Genomic DNA, 17,651 nt, shown 5'->3' with positions numbered 1-17,651 from the left:
TCTCTGTTCTGTTTCTTCTTCTATGAATAGCAGATGTCATCATGACACAACTTCCTGTCTTAGCTTCTGTAACTCGATGCAACCTCAGCATTTCTTTCATCCGTCTTTCTGAAAAAGTGAAGCATGTTCCTGAGGTTTACTTTCCATATTCTATCACAAATATGCTCCACTGCAGCAGTTACTGTAAGAAACCTTAGTGATTTTTACAAAGTCAAACATTTACTTTGTGAGCACAGACATAAAACTACAACTCCCATGAAAAGATTACAAATGCAGCAGCAAAACTCTGTCCTCTATTCCTGTGACATCACCTGATTAAATAAGAGTTATAATATTAATAATCTTTGTTTCTGCCTCAGATCGATCTGGAGAGCGTCTTCTCTCTGAATCCAGATGTTGTTCCTGATGAGGAGATCCCACAGAGTCCTGAGGCTCCTCTTCCTCCTTCCAGTGTTGCTAAAACCAGCAAACTCCCAAAGGTCTGCTCCCATCACTTATCAATCCCTTTTATCATAAATGACATGTTTATAGATTATTATTATTAATGACTGGAAGAGAACAATGTGTTTCTGTTCAGCTTTAGGTCACTTTATTGTCAAGGGCGTAGGTTTGGTTTTGACTTTGCTAAAGGGACATTTTTTCGGGACAATATGTGCAAACTGAGCCATAATGCAGCATGTGACAGACACCCACTGTCTACTTTCAACGCTGTAACGGTTCATGGTGCCGTCTTTTTGGGTTTTACTTTCAGACCAAACGGATTACAGCGATACCTAAAGCTGAGAATCCTCCACGGGAGAATAGAGGTACGTTTGATTTAAATCAGAGGTTTTCAGTCACTGTAAAGGTATTTTAAAGCCTTTAGTACCCGATTGCCACAATTTGCATTATAAATCTGAACACACATTTGTAGATTCAATGTTGTACACTTTTTGAAGCTATCATTATCTCTGATGTCCATCGCTAATAAACACCCATAGCTCTGCTTAGAAGTCAAAGAAAAAAGACGCCCCGTGTGACTCTGGAACTTGCCTGAGAATAATCACGTTTTTAACAGTTATCATTTTCAGTGATGATCTAGCTGGTATGACAGACGGGGATCGAACATGTTCCTCTCTGTGGAAGTCTGATTTAAAAGACGTGCAGTCTATGGCTATAACTTATCTAAGAAATCATCTTGCTTAGAAATTATGACAAATTGATTCAAAGTTAAGAGTTTACAAGGATTACAAGGAACTGCCACTGACTCTTATCAGTTTATCACACATCATACTTTAGCCCCTTTACTACAGTAGCAATATTAGGTGGAGTTTTTAACGAGGCTAATCACACCCACTGTGAGCTATTACCACAAGACTTAAACATTTCATTCCATTTTACCCTAACAAAGCAGCATTGCGTTTGAAGAGACAATGCTAGCAAATGAAGAAGTATCATCAGCCAGTATTTAGCTGGTGTTTTGGGCTTCCATTCATTGTTATCCAACTCTCTCAATAATGCCCAACACACATTTGAAAACAATACTCTAGCCAGAGTTGAAACTTAAGGCCCAGAGACACCAAACAGACATCAGAGAAGTAACAGTGACGAAGGCCACCTGATGTGTCGCCTCACGTCGCCTTCGTCTGGGCTAAAAAGTAGCATTCGAACACACTACGAAGACTACAGCCGTCGGCCAGTTAGCACGTACGTTCTACGCCTGCGTGAGAGGAAATAACTCTCCACACCAGCAGGCGGCGGTAGTCTGTATTCATCATTCAAAAAGGGAAACCGGAAGGCATTCATTCCAGATGTTCATGTCGTTGTGAAAATATCTGTGTGTTGGAACGATCAGATGAGATGAAGATGAAAAATGAGAAGAGCCTTCTGTGTGTGTCCTCTTGACTTTACTCGTTGGCTTGCTTTCCTCACTTCAGTTTTTCTTCTCGTGTACTGATTCGTTTAAGCTGAACAGCCAATCAGAGCAATTTCTCTCACCGCCGATTCAACGTGCTGAATCGGCCCAAAAAATTCCAACATGGGCAGACTAGAGCCGACGGTGCGGGACACACCGCAAAAACTAGGTTGACAGACGCATGACGACCTCAAACTGTCCGATGCCCGACCACAAGCATGGTGTGTCAGGGCCTTTATACCTTTGCAGGCAAAACAAGCTATCAAGCACACCAACTTAACAAATAAACAAAAAGGCAAATTTCTCTTTAAAACCAAACCTATCTGCATGAATATACTGTATACCAGTAGATTTAAGTGGTAAAATAAGTTTGTCTGTTTTATAATAACTGGGTGATTATTGTTGTGCTCCTCAGCTGCAGCGGTGGGAACCACCCGGGCCCGTCCCAGCCAGCAAAGCCAACCTGCAGAACCGCCCCCCCCAGCCATCGCTCCCCAGTCTTCCCTCAACCAGACGCTGCTCCAGCAGCAGAACGGTAACGCTCAGTCTCTCCATCTGGATCAGACATGTCAGAGGTTATTCAAGTCCACAAGCTTTAGTTTTCTAATCTCCAATGTACTTAAAGTTTCCAAGACCCAGTGTGTGTTTGTGTGTGTGTTGTTATTTTTCTGGCGGAGGGTAACGTTGCAGAGGCCACAACCAGTGATGTCATACTCCCACACAGCTGTGAGAGCGAAGGCGTCAAAGGCTCTTTCACAGCCGTTCACTGGTTTGGCTGCTGGACTGGGATTCATACTACAGAGCTTGTTTCAGTTTTCAGCTGTGGTTGTTGGAATTAGCATAAATATACACTACTGTGGAAATAAAATGAAATAAGTCTTCAGATTCAACACTCAAAACAGAATCACTTCTAAGGATAAGTCTGGAAATGACTATTTTTACTGTCCAAAACCAAACAATGAATGCATCTACTAACAAGTATTGTCTGTGTTTCCAAAGCCATAGAGCTCCAAAACTATTAAAAAGCAACGGCGTAAGAAGTAATTAGATGATTTATTTAAGTAAAAGTAGCAATAAAAATTTAAGTAAACACATCTAAGTATTATCAGAAAAATGTACTTCAAGTATCAGTGTATCTTCAAGTAAATGTATCTTCAAATAAATGTATTTATTATATACATTATTTACTGACGCATTAAAGGCACAATGAGGAGGATTTGTCTGTTACAGTTTGTAAACACAACATTCAAAGTTTGCCCCTCCTCTCCGGCTCAACAAGGGTTACGGTGCTCGCCGGCGGGTGAAAGCCAGCCACCAGACTCACTCGCGTTTTGGAACGAGCTATGTCTGCTATATTTGTGTTTTTTTCAGCGCTGTGTCCGCCCATTTTTATAGCTTCCTCTTGGATGCGTGCTTACGATCTGGCACCTGGTCGCTACGTTTTTATATACTGTAGGTTGCCCAGAAACGTCCCGAACACAGCGACATAAGAAAATGCAGGCAGAGGGCTGCATACAGATACAGACGACACCACCACACACTTCTAGCGGGTCAGAAGTGATCATTGAGAGGGATTATTTCTGTATGGGTCTATACATTGTTGTTGTCCTACTCATTGTGCCTTTAAATAATTGTGTTGTTAGTTGTGACTGTTTTGATTATTTTGCTCTCTACTTTCCAGCACGGAAGAAATCCAACTGTGTGAAGGAAGTTGAGAAACTGCAGGAGAAACGAGAGAAGAGGCGACTTCAGCAACAAGAGCTCAGAGAGAAGAGGGCACAAGTGAGGAGCACACACACACACATACAGTACAATATACACACAGACAGTACAGTATACACACATATACACACAGAGAGTACAGTATACACACATACAGTACAGCATATACACATATACACGCTGGGGGTTTCAGATTTCCACATCACACTTGTGTAAGTTACATATCGGACCATGATTGGCCTTCAAAATATTTGCAAAGTCATAAAATCATTCTCATACGTCTTAAACTGAGATTATCGGTGAGCACACATCATTCTGCACTGTGAAGCTCAAACATCAAAGTTAAATAACAAGAGGAGAAACATGTTTTTGACGATAGGGGGACTTATAAATGTCTGACTGTTCAAATTATTTACTTCCACGTGTTTGCGTGCATGTGTTGCAGGTAGATATGTGCATATGGGAAGAGGAAACGTGTTGCTAATTTAACCTGGTCGTCAAGAATGTATGAAGTTAAGCAAAAATATTGGGCCGGGTTCATGTTCAGTTTTAAAGGCACGGTGTAAATATCATTTATAATATCCAAATAAAGAAGGTGATTTTCATTTGCTTCAGAATAAATACACACATTTTTCTCTGCTCTGTCTGAATTGATATGTAAAATATACAAAACAGAAAATATACTGGCTTTTTGAGAGTATGTGATACTTTTATTTTTTGTTCCATTTCAGGAGGTGGACGTCAATTTACCAAACTATGAAATCATGTGTATGATCAGAGACTTCAGAGCCAGTCTGGACTACCGGCCTTTAACCAATAATGATCTGGTAAGTCAGGTTCAGAGCCACGTTGTTTCCAGATTCAGTGTGAAGTACTTGTGACACAGTTAATAGAAGCAAGTGTCTCATTTAATAAAAGGTGTCCAGATAATTGAGTAGAGATGTGAGGAAACCCGATTATTTCCTCCACAATCGCCAGGCATCCAGTTGTTACACATTGGAGTAGAAGTGACTTTAACATATTTATATGTTAGGCAAGATGTAGATACATGGATGAGATATTAATTAGAAATTACCGTTCGGTATTTAACCAAAAGAACGCACTTTTATTGCTCTTGTTGTGGAGCTTGTTATCAACTATAACAAGCTTAATCTTTAGATTTAGCCCCTTAAACCCCAAAAACTAGTCATTACAATCTCATGCTGTGCAGCCAAGCAACAACATAACTTTATTTTAAATTCTAGTTGAGATCCTAACATTTCAAAATATACCACAAAAGTCAGGTTGAATTTTGGAGAAATGTGTATAAAATGATGCACAAGACATCTGGAATATTTCATAGAAAACATTTGAGTATTTCACTGTAAACATAATGTAGCTTCAATGAAGCTATTGTGGAACTGTCAACATGGTATAAATTGATTTTTTCCAACTTTAAAGCTACTTGAGGGGAAATAAAGTGGTTAAATGTCTAATCAGAGGCTCTTTCTAATGTCTAAGAGGCCTGCATGTCCCTAGAAATGAAGTAACTCGTACAATTTATCTGTAACTTGTGATGTTTCAGATTGAGGAGCACCGGATATGTGTGTGTGTACGTGCACGTCCCCTCAATAAAAAAGGTAAGAGTAGCTTTATACAACAGGTGTGTTCAGTTTGAGTAAAGCAAAACTTGCCTCACTTTCTGTCTGAACACAGTTTCAGTAACAGTCATTTACGCATTAACAAAAAAATGTGAAATAAAGTCTTTGTCCATGTGTCTCGTTAGAGATGACAATGAAGGATCTGGATGTGATCACCATCCCCAGTAAAGACGTGGTGATGGTCCACGAGCCCAAACAGAAGGTGGACCTGACCCGCTACCTGGAGAACCAGACTTTCCGATTCGACTACGCCTTCGATGAGAACTCCACCAATGAGATGGTTTACAGGTAATCTGTTTTCCTTTGGAACCCCAAAATGTTCAATATTAGAAGGTTTAAAATGTATTTTTTACGCATTAAAATGTCAAAAAACAGCAAGACCTATGTTATATAATTTATTGAGTTGTGTACTTAACATTATCCCGAATATTTCCAACAATTTTCAATCCATAATTTTAATCAAGGTAACGGTCCATTCCGTCATATCGCCATTGTGCATGCATCATCGTTGTGGTTGTCTGCCAGAAGCTGTCATTAATTTACTTTAATCCAGTTTTAAGCCACATTTTTATAATACACTTTTTAGATCTTGGTGGTTTTTAACTCTATATTTTAACCAGATGAAGGATTTTAGTCACCTGACGTCTGGATATATAAGTTATCAGACTGCAATGAAGACAACAACTCCCATGATCCCACACTACTTCACCACGTCCCTAAACTACCTCTGTTGTTATTGAGTTGATTGAGAGACCCCCTGGAGGCAGAAAATTACATATTGTGCGTTTAAATAAATAAGACATTTTGAAATAATCTAGATCTGCAATGATTAGTCAACTAATCAATTAGTCAATCAACAGCCAACCATTTAGATAATCGTTAAAATAAATGCTGTTTTCAGCCTAAAAAATATGGAGATTACCTGCTTTTCTTTGTAATATATCATATCAAAGTGAATATATTTGCGTTTTTGACTGATAAAACAAGACATTTAAAGACATCATGTTCAACTTTGAGAAGCTGGGATGGACATTTTTCACAATTTTCTGAAATTTTTTTAGACCAAACGATTAATAAAGAAAATAATTGGCAGATTAATTGCTAATGAAAATAACCGTTAGTTGCATTCCTAAAATAATCGTATGAATAAATTGTGTTTAACGCTCTTCCTCTCTCAGGTTCACTGCCCAGCCGCTGGTTGAGACTATTTTTGAGCGGGGGATGGCGACTTGCTTTGCATACGGACAAACAGGAAGTGGAAAAACACACGTGAGCGCTTTGATTTTTAACTTTTAACGAAGAGTTTGTTTTAGTGCACTCTTCCCGTTCTAACTCGTATCTCCTTTTAGACGATGGGAGGCGACTTTTCAGGAAAGAACCAGGACTGCTCTAAAGGGATCTATGCACTGTCAGGTTAGTTCCTCCCACACAGCACCGCTCTTATCTTTACTGCTGGTTACTGCTTCTGACTGAACTCAAGTCTCTTTGTTTCTTTCCTTGTGCAGCCAGAGACGTCTTTCTCATGATAAAGAAGCCAAATTATAAGAAGTTGGACCTCCAAATCTTTGCCACATTTTTTGAGATTTACAGCGGGAAGGCAAGTGTCTTTTAACACAATTAGTAACAGATTTATTCAAGACGAGGACTGAGTTTGTGTTGCCACTGAAACCTATAATTATCAAGTGTCTTTCAGGGGAAGGAAATCAGTCCAAAAAACTCATCTCACGGTCCTACTTTTAGCCTCAGGAGTAAAAGTATTTTATCAACTTTCGTAACTTAGGGAATGACTCCCATCTCTGCTGATATTTAGGAAAGCTCCGGAGAAACTGTCAGGAGTTTCTAGGAGATGGCAGAGATGATTTGGGAACGCTTGAGCATTTTTAAAGATTGATTGACCTTGTGTGGGATGCAAATTAGTCTCATGCTGTCAAGCAGCCTTCCAGCTTTTTGGCAGATAATTCAGCTTTTCAACAGTAATGATTTGGCTGCGACACAACCAACAATTTCAGCAGTAATAAATTAATCTTTGATCACTCTTACAAGTACAGATTCATTAATTTATCCCCACCACTGTGTGTGAAGTAAGATTGCGTATTAGGGCCATTATGGGTAAAAAAGGTATATACTGTATATATATATTATGGGAGACAGGGTAATATTCCAAGAAAAAACTCAGGATTTACGAGGAAAAAGTTGAATATTCTCTGAGATTAAAGTCACAAATTTACGAGAAAAAAAAATGTTTGCACTCAAAGTTCAAATTATTTCAATCTCGACCTTGGTTGCCGCTGACCTTTCAAAGCGCAACCAATGAGATAACAGCTGCAACTGTTGTTGTTGCTTAGAAACAGTGAAGTAGCTTCCTTGCGCACTTTTCAATGTCATATTATACCTGCGCTGAACCAATCTGTGTTTGTATTAAAAGGTGTTTGACCTGCTAAACCGCAAAGCCAAGTTACGTGTCCTGGAGGACGGGAAGCAGCAGGTGCAGGTGGTGGGGCTGCAGGAGAAGGAGGTGAAGTGCACAGAGGACGTCCTCAAACTCATCGAAGTGGGAAACAGCTGCAGGTAAGAGAAGATTGTTTAAATAAAATAGCAGTGACAGGAGGAGTTTGTTCTGGGTAAACTTTATATCTGCGTCTCTCCTTCAGGACTTCTGGTCAGACCTCGGCGAACGCTCACTCTTCTCGGAGCCACGCCGTCTTCCAGATCATTCTCCGTCGGAGGGGGAAGATGCACGGAAAGTTCTCCCTTATCGACCTGGCGGGTAACGAGAGAGGGGCGGACACGTCCAGCGCCGACCGCCAGACTCGCCTCGAAGGAGCGGAGATCAACAAGAGTCTGCTGGCACTAAAGGTCTCCTCCTCAGTAATCAAAGATATCCTGAGCATCTGTGACTTTACTGTAAAGGCTGAACAGTACAGTCAGCTTGATGTTTGGGTGGCGGCATGTGAAGGTTACGCTCAAAAATAGCTGTACAAGGTTTTGGAAAAGCAACGATTTAGCGTCTGACCTCTGGCTATGAAATCAGATTTAATCAAATCAGAGGCTTCCCCAACACATGCTTTTTTGGACAAAAATGCGTCATGAGGAGTCCATGAGTGTGTTTTTACGCCTCATGTGGACGTCGCACACACACCTCTGTCCACGCCTAGCATCTTGTGGGACCTCTTCCCCTAAAACTTGTGCTTAAACTTGTAAAACAAAAAATAATTGTCTTAATGTAAGAAATCAACTGGAGATGTTACATGGTGATATCTATTAGTTATTCACCTGTAGTGACTCAGATAAAAGCTGCAAATCCTCACATTTGAGAAGCTGGAACCAGACAATATTTTCTTAATACTTTACGCAGTTAGTCGACTATTTGTTCCATTATTAATGTGCTGTGCATTTAGATATTGCTCGTCTATAGAGAGTCTGATGATGTTCCCGTCTGTCTGTCTGTTTGTCTGTCTGCAGGAGTGCATTCGAGCGCTGGGCAGAAACAAACCTCACACTCCGTTTAGAGCCAGCAAGTTAACCCAAGTGCTGCGAGACTCCTTCATAGGAGAATTCTCCAGAACATGCATGGTAAGACAAGAACAAAGCTGTGTGTATATTATTCTACCTCCTGTGCACGAATGCATTATTGAAAATATGACAAATATTGATCTCTTAATGTTTCACAGATTGCAACCATCTCTCCTGGAATGGCGTCGTGTGAAAACACCTTGAACACGCTGAGATATGCCAACAGGTAAAACAGATTGTTTTATTTAAAAGCTTTAAATTAAATTAATGTGAGAATAGTTTCATAACATAACATGATTTTCTCCTGTCTCTTCTTCTTCTTCTTGATTTTCTGTCTCTCTCCTGCCGTGTTTCCAGAGTAAAGGAGTTTGGGATAAGTCCTTCAGACATCCCCTTCTCTCAGAGCGGAGGTGGAGGGAGTCGCTCTGAGCTCTCTCCTACTTACGAGTACGATCACTTTTATACCACATCACTTCTCTCCACAGATCCCTTCACAACAAGTTACTGGCATGCGACATCACCCACATTGCTCATCAATAACCACCTTTTGTTGCTTCCTGTCCACTCAGACGTTACCCCAAATCACTTAGAAATATATTTCAGTCCCAGTCCCTAATCGTCTATATTGTTCTTATTGTCAACCATGAAATGACCAAAACCAGCAATCAATATATAATCTGTGTATCACAGCCTTCTCCATTAAAAAGACATCAGTGAGCCTCACTGTGTCACTGGGTGACATGTTCCTTCATCACCAAGAACACACACACTGTAGTTTATTCTGACTCAATCCCTTACACACTGTCCTGCTGACACTAATACTCATTAGAGCACCACATGTAGATTAATCCGCCGCTGAAAATAGTCCCCAATAAATGCACTATTTCTTCCTGTTTGAGTAACGTACGGGTAGATGCGGTACATGTATATACTAGGCATTACAGTAAGAGCATGTAAGAACTGGCTTCAAAACAATAGTGATCTTCTGGTGAATGTGATTTCACATAAATTAATTCAGTCAGTCAGTGTGTCAATAATAAAAGAAATAAAACAAAATGAAGAAATATTAAATAATAAATCAAATGAAAAACTACCGCCTGCAAACGGTATTTTGGAGAAAAATTGTATTTCAATTGTGTGAATAATTAGTCAAACTTAATAAGAATACATTTCCAAAGACCAATCTGACTACAATCTGACAGTACAACACCAAATATATTCAGTATATTTAGGATGATAATCCACGTTGGCTCAAGTCGTTACGTCACTTAATCCCAAAGTTAGTAGAACGGATAACTTCTGCATTTTTTTGTTTGTTAATTTTGCATTAACCGTTTCCTCCACCATCCAGTAATTGTTGATGCTAAACTGTTTTTATTATCCAGGCTTCATTTCTGCTGAACCTGCATGGAGTCAGTCTGTATCGTTTGTTCTTCCCTCTGGCATGCATTGAGCATTTTCACCACCAACATGTCTGCACATTGCATGCAACTCCCACCCACTGTGCTACATCAGATACCTCAGCAGCAGTTACAATAGTCATGTTGTTATTTTAGGGTGAAGGAACTCACAGTGGACCCTGCAGCAGCGATGGACATCCGTCAGGGACACGTCAACCAGCTGGAGGTGCTGGAGGCTCAGTGGGGAGTCGGCAGTTCTCCACAGAGAGACGACCTGAAGCTGCTCTGTGAACAGAACGTAAGACAAACACGCTTTATTTAACAATTAAAGGATTAGGTTCCCATTTTTCCATGTCATTCCCATAGACCGTATAGAAGAAGTAGACGTATTCCTCTATCCTGTCACAGTGTCACTGAAATAAACATGGCTGTTCTCTCTGCAGGAGGAAGAGGTTTCCCCGCAGCTCTTCACCTTCCATGAAGCCGTCTCTCAGCTGGTGGAGATGGAGGAGCAGGTTCTGGAGGACCACCGGGCCGTTTTCCAGGTAAAGTAGAGCCAGAGGGACTTATTTTAATCACGAAAAAATGTGTATAAACCTTGGCAGATACCGCAAAAATCAATAATTTATAGAGCAGTGCTTTTTCATGCTAATTTAAATGCCTCTACAGGACGGAGAGTGGTACATTTTTAAACATTATTCCGTAATTGCGGCTGATTTCTTTTATTTAGTTTAATCTTGTCAGAATCACCATAAACAGACTTTGAATTTGAATAAAACTCTCCCACCAAAATAACACAGAGACAAAGTGAATTTCAAGGTCAGGAAAATAACAAACTGCCTGGTCGTAGCACTGCCAAAATGGAGGTCAAATATTTATGACTGAAATATGTTGAATTGCAAAGTTACAGCTCTCCACACAGATTAATCCCATCAAGTAGTCCACATCTAACATCCATTCATTTAAGGCAGATGTTCATTCTCATCCTCTTCATCAGCTTCATGTCTTACATCACAAAGTTTAAACACAGGAGGTTTTAAAACCGCGGCGTGTCCTTACAGGAGTCGATCCGCTGGCTGGAAGACGAGAAGGTGCTTCTGGAGATGACAGAGGAGGTGGACTACGACGTCGAGTCATTCGCAACTCAACTAGAACAAATCCTGGACCAGAAGATCGACATCCTCGTCGAGCTGAGAGGTAAACATCATCTGTCCAGTCGCTAAATGTTTAAGCCCACAAGTCTGACTTGAATGAGGCCAGATTAACTTAAAGAGAAACTAAACTCCCAACCACTTTTTTCAGAATGTATAACGGCATTTTGTAGTGTTGTTGCTGGATTCAGGTCAAAATCTTGACATTTTAGTGCAAAGTATTTGAATTCTACTACTGTAGAGCTGTCATAGTTAATGCAATAACGCTTTAACGCAAATTCCTTTTAACGCCACTAATTTCTTTAACGCATTAACGCAACTTCTGATTTTTAGGTCGTAGCTAAATTGAAGATTCTGGTATCATATGAAACTAAAAACCTAAAGAATCCATTGGTACCAACGATGTCATGATACCATGTCAGGAAGAACACTAAATAAATGTGAATGTAAATGGGTTCTATGGGTACCCACAAGTCTCCCCTTTACAGACACTTTATGATAATCACATGCAGTTTGGGGCAAGTCATAGTCAAGTCAGCACACTGACACACTGACAGCTGTTGTTGCCTGTTGGGCTGCAGTTTGCCATGTTATGATTTAAGCATATTTTTTTTATGCTAAATGCCGTACCTGTGAGGGTTTCTGGACAATATCTGTCATTGTTTTGTGTTGTTAACTGATTTCCAATAATAAATATAAACATACATTTGCATAAAGCAGCATATTTGTCCACTCCCATGTTGATAAAAGGATTAAATACTTGATAAATCTCCCTTTAAGGTACATTTTGAACAGATAAATGTGCGATTAATTTAATAGAAAGTGCCATGAGAAGAAAATACTCAAGTAAAGTACCTAAAATTTGTACTTGAGTAAATGTGTAACCTGTGCTGTGATATTCTCTCTTCTTTCAGATAAAGTCAAGTCTTTCCGTTCTGCTCTCCAGGAAGAGGAGCAAGCTAGCCAACAGATAACCCCGAAGAGGCCTCGTGCACTATAGACACACATTAAATATACAATATCTCTCACTGTAATATTGACTTCAGAAAGGTGAAGGCCTGCCGCCGAGGAGGTCAAGAGCTGCTTCAGCTCGGCTGTGATTTTATGACTTACTGTCTTCTGTGCGTTTGGTCTCTCCTCCTCCACCTCTTTGCTGTACAGGCTGCCGTTGCTTCCCATCATGCATCCGTCCATCTGTAAAACCAAAGAGCAGACCGTCGTTGCTCTTCATCCTCCTGTGAAGTGTGTTTACAAGGTTTTTTGTATGTGTGATAAGTCACAAGTGCTTCATTTTAAAAAAAGAAAAAGGTGAATAATTATTTGTTTTAAATACATTTTTATAGAGTCAAATCATAGCTTATCTAGCTCACTTTGGCCAATTTTATAAACAACTTTTTTGCCATTTTGTGCAATATTTGGAGGATTTTATTCCTGTTTCGTCCCCTTGTTTCAGCTCAGGGGTGAGCAGGCCATGTGCAGTTAGTGTGTAAAATGAGCCACTGTGTGTTTGTGTTGATGCTGTATGTAATATATGTTTGATCGAGAGAAAGCTTAAAACACAAAATTAACCTTGCATTATATTAATTGACCTAATGGGGGCACTATAATCAAGGACAAAGCAGTTGATTTCAGAGTGCTCCATACAACAATTACTGAAACAGTAATTTTTCATTTGCCAAAATAAAGAAACTCTACTTCTTGTTGATGTACTTGTTTTTATTGATTCTGTAAAAATTTTTAAAATATTAAGAATTATGCTGTATTTCTTACTGCAGAAAAACTTAATATATTCATAACATTTTACAGACACTTTTAATCATTTATGGGAACTTAAGTTCTAAATGATTTGATTTATTCATTTTAATTTTATTTGTTTATTTTCACATTTATTATTTATTTATTTTTGCATTTATTTTTTATTTATTTTATACTCATTTCTAAATGTATGTATTCAGGCATTTACTTATTTACTTATGCACGATTTTCTATTTGCATTTTATCCCTTATTTATTTCCCCAAACAAAAAGGTATAAATGCATAAAGAAAATAATACATAAATAAATAAGTTTGGGGAAATAAGTAAGGAGTAAAATGCAAAGGGAAAATCGTGCATAAGAAAAAAATAAATGCAAAAATACATACATTTAAAAAGAAATAGAAACAAAAAATAAATGCAAACATAAATACATAAATAAAAAATAAATACAAAATATATGAATAGATTTATAAATTAATAGAAATAAATACATAAATAAGGGAAAATTAAACAGAAGAGTAAATAAATAGGGGAATTTTTTTTTTCAATTAATTAATGGCTACATTTATTTTTTATATTTTTACTACATTTAATGACATATTTATTTATTTATCGAGTTATTTATTTTTGATTTTGTCAGGTTCTGTCCTCCATATTGTATGACATCAAGTTTTGCAATTGAATATGCATGAAAACCAGTTAGCAAGTGAACAGAAAAGTCAAAATAGATGACTAAAAGTACTGTATAACGTTACCATTGTTTTAGTAATGTATGCAGCTGCTGTTTTAATGGTCTAATGGTTCTATGGTGAAACCTCCAGTCTGTGGAGCTCCTCTCGCTCTTCATCGGTCGGGTCTAGGAGGTAACCCACAAGTTGCGAAAACGTCCAAAAACTCTCGTGAGACTCACTGCCCGACGACCATTCGAGGCCAACGTCTTACCTCCATAATATCGCGAGATTTCGTAAATTTTGGTGTAGCATCTACCGTTAGCCTAGCTCGGACTACAACCGGTCCCTCGAAAACATTTAAAACTTCAAACGTTACAACACAAAACACAAAGAAATATAATCTTATTTATGAAGACTACTTAGCTTACCCGTTTATAACCAAATTATTCATTTTACACTCCGGTAATTTACCGTCAAACAGCCCGGCTCCATCGCGGTTTGTTCCCAGGTGTAATTCAGCACACCTGCCGGAGGCTGGAGGCCGGACTACTGGGGAGGTAACACCAGGTAACACCGCTCCGCTGTTTCCGGAGAAGATGGTTTATGAGTGACAAGACAAGAGGGGTCACTCGGTTTTGTTTTTGTTGAACAACTTTTTGCTCTCAAAACTCTCAGTTTTTGTTTTGTTTGTTTGTGTGTTTGTTTGTTGACTCTTGCTGAACTTTGAATTTGAATTTATAAAGACTCATTCAAGTTCAAATTTTTAATTGTCATGTACATGAAATTCTTAGTTCTCAGGCTTCCAACAGCGCTCATATAAATATGTATATAAAAATAAGAATGAAAAAATCATGCAATTTGAAAATAAATAATAATAATATAATAATAAATAATAATAATACAATAAAATAAAAAATATTATAAATAATAATAATACTCAATAAATAAATAAATAGGTCATTAAATGAAGCAAAAATAATATTAAAAACAATGAAGTCATTAAGTAATTGATAGAATGTGACATAAATTGATATTGCTGGTTTAATTTGCTTCTTTATTTATTCATCTTTATATTAATTCCCCTTATTTATTTACTCTTCTGTTTTATTTTCCCTTTTATTTATTAATGTATTTCTTTTTATTAATTTTAAATTTTATTAATTAATTATTTATTTATTTGTAAATTTACGTATTTATTCATGTATTCATACAATTTTTGCTTTTATTATTTATTTATTTTTACGTTTATTTTCATTTATTTTTAATTGTACGTATTTATTCATGTATTTTTGCATTTATTTATGCACAATTTTCCCTTTGCATTTCACCCCTTATTTATTTCCACAAAGCTGCTGTTAAGATATTTCAATAGAAACCATAACCTGCAGGTGGCACTAGAGGAAAACCACCAAAGTCTCAAAATTTCATAACAATCCACCAATAGTTGCTGAGATATTTCAGTCTGACAGACCCGCTGTCGCAGCATGGCAAATAAAACCAAACATACACATGTTGAGTTACCTCCAATTGTATTTATTCCACAGAACAGACAATGGTAGAGAGAGCCGGTGGCCCGGGCAGAGGTCAGAGGTCAGCCCGATCTGCCTGAACACATTATGAGCTAGGAGACGTCAGTACCTACTGTATCCTCTGTCTGAAAACAACAGACTGGCGTTGTTGATCAAATACACATTTATCAGTAGTTGTTAATGTCATGAATGAAAGAATAACACTTTCTAATCATGTAAAAAGAGTTTATGGCCGTCTGTATACAGCTGCTAACAGAATACAGAGAAATACTGGTAATACTTTATTTTAAAGTCCCATCTTTAGCATTTGTAAGCAGTTTATTAACACCTAATTAATGGATTATAACACTTTATAATTAACAGTTTAGTTAATCAAATTATGGATGCTTTATACAGTTGGGAGAGTTTAAGTTGATACAAATAAATACAGTGTCATTATAATTGCTTACAACTACATTATAGTGTGTTATAATGTGTTAATTAAGTGTTTATATACTGCTTATAAATGCTAAATAACAGGGTTAAAATAAAGTGAAAATCTTTATAATTTGAGCATGTCAGATTTGAATCCAATTTCAAACACTGCATATATCCACAATATTATATTTATAATATATATATTTATAATATTATATTATAATTGTAATATTCTCAAATATAATCAGCTTTGATATATATTTCGTTAAACATTGAGGACATAGTGGACAACATAACTGGCCTATTATTGTTAAGCATGAAGGTTAAGTAGTTCCAATCTGACTGGATGACATGCAACAACAGCTTGTTAAATAGAGCTGCTTCGTTTAATGGGGGTATAACTTCTTCATGCACCCACGGCTGACTGAAAAACCAGCTTCCAGTTATATTTCAAAGGTTTTGTAAAAGTTTGAAAACGTTTAAGTAAGTCCTATAAAATGCTCAGCAGTTGACGGTTGTAAAGAGAGACAGCAGAGGTCAACAGTAGATATAAATAGTTTTCTGCAGGTTGGTGTGTGTGGATTGTATATTGTGGTAGATTGTGCCCCAGCTGTGATAGTTAGTGGTTTGCTGTGATTAGAACAATAATATTGCACTGGTAAAAAAAACAAAAAGCCTTCCCGAAGCGTTGGTCCGTCGCCTTAATGACAAATAAAAATGCTACATATCTTCAAATATATTTCACCTGAAATTTTCCAGAGTAACATTTATGATCTTTAGGTAAATAAATAACTCTCAACCATATAAGTCCTACATATACATCTTTACAGTATGTACACTGACACATCCGCGGCTCCATGAAGAAGCTTCAGAATCCAAAACAGCCGACATTCAACTCAGCAGCCAAACGGCTAAAAGGGGAAATAAAACAGCTTATTGTCCACGATTACAGCAACATGCTCGACCTCTGCTCTCAATTCAGAGATTATTCAGTATTCTGTCAAAGACACTTTTTCTTTCTCAGACATGGACAACGTTAAATTATCCAGTCAGAGAAGTAAGTAATGCTCTCAGCTTCTCCCCTTCTTACTATAATAAAAGGTTGGGTACAGTCTAAATCAGGGGATTTCAAACTGTGAGACGCCTCCACCAGGGGAAAGATAAACGGTTGAGTTAGAAGGTCACACAAATTGTAAAACTATTCAAAAACTCTTGCAAGAGTCGCTGCTTGACGACCTATCCTAACGTTAAAGCTCCCATATTGTGCTCATTTTCAGGTTCATACTTTAGGACATGTTTACAATAATTTGTACTCCTTCTTGGAGTCATAATTCAGTCAAATCTGAACACACAGACATGATACACATATTTTTAGATTCAGTGCAACTTACACTTCCACAGGATATAATATCTATGAGGTCCATCGCAATTTAACATCTGTAAATCTGCTTAGAAAACAGAGGGAAAAAAAGGCTCTTCTTATACCTCCAGAACTTGCCTGAGAATCATGACGTTTTAAAGTTTTCTTCAATATCAAAGTAATCCAGTGATAGTTGTCTGTACGTCCATGGGTACATGGCAGACAGGAAATGCTAATCGCTAATTCGGGATAATTGCCAAAATGTAAATATAAAAGCTGTAGTCTACAGCATAACTCACTGAATCCATAGCAACATGATCATGATTATCTTCCAAAGAAAATAATAACAGGAGGATGGAGGTGTCACACTTTGAAAACCTCTGGTCTGAATAGTTCTCCTCTAGAACTGTTTGGCACATTTACTTACATTATTTTCATATCCTGACAAAATGTACAGACGTGTGCGTACCTGCACACATACAGTAAACCCTGAAATGAACAAAAAGTGTCATGCACTACAGAGGTGTCCAGATGTAGCGACATGAGATGGTAACTACAGTATATATTTCCACCGTAAACTAGTGCAAAAAAACAACAA

General features: G+C 37.9%; 1 protein-coding gene across 1 annotated transcript in view; it reads left to right on the top strand.

Moving 5' to 3' along the window:
• LOC119478050 (kinesin-like protein KIF2A) overlaps positions 1–13,023 on the top strand; it is a 14,358-nt gene extending 1,335 nt beyond the window's left edge. Inside the window, exons 3-21 of the mRNA XM_037752443.1 lie at positions 360–479; positions 752–806; positions 2,310–2,429; positions 3,576–3,676; positions 4,348–4,443; positions 5,181–5,235; positions 5,382–5,544; positions 6,435–6,525; positions 6,606–6,669; positions 6,762–6,853; positions 7,682–7,824; positions 7,908–8,112; positions 8,719–8,829; positions 8,928–8,995; positions 9,127–9,216; positions 10,326–10,467; positions 10,613–10,714; positions 11,231–11,366; positions 12,235–13,023. Coding sequence (XP_037608371.1) covers positions 360–479; positions 752–806; positions 2,310–2,429; positions 3,576–3,676; positions 4,348–4,443; positions 5,181–5,235; positions 5,382–5,544; positions 6,435–6,525; positions 6,606–6,669; positions 6,762–6,853; positions 7,682–7,824; positions 7,908–8,112; positions 8,719–8,829; positions 8,928–8,995; positions 9,127–9,216; positions 10,326–10,467; positions 10,613–10,714; positions 11,231–11,366; positions 12,235–12,320 — 2,040 coding nt within the window. The 3' untranslated portion in view covers positions 12,321–13,023. The remainder of the gene's footprint in view (positions 1–359; positions 480–751; positions 807–2,309; positions 2,430–3,575; positions 3,677–4,347; positions 4,444–5,180; positions 5,236–5,381; positions 5,545–6,434; positions 6,526–6,605; positions 6,670–6,761; positions 6,854–7,681; positions 7,825–7,907; positions 8,113–8,718; positions 8,830–8,927; positions 8,996–9,126; positions 9,217–10,325; positions 10,468–10,612; positions 10,715–11,230; positions 11,367–12,234) is intronic.
• The last annotated feature ends 4,628 nt before the right edge of the window (positions 13,024–17,651 follow it).

The sequence above is a fragment of the Sebastes umbrosus genome, chromosome 19 (assembly GCF_015220745.1).
Source record: "Sebastes umbrosus isolate fSebUmb1 chromosome 19, fSebUmb1.pri, whole genome shotgun sequence".
Lineage (NCBI taxonomy): Eukaryota > Metazoa > Chordata > Actinopteri > Perciformes > Sebastidae > Sebastes > Sebastes umbrosus.
Note: the sequence above shows the minus strand (reverse complement) of the source record. Positions and strands in the feature narration are given on the sequence as shown.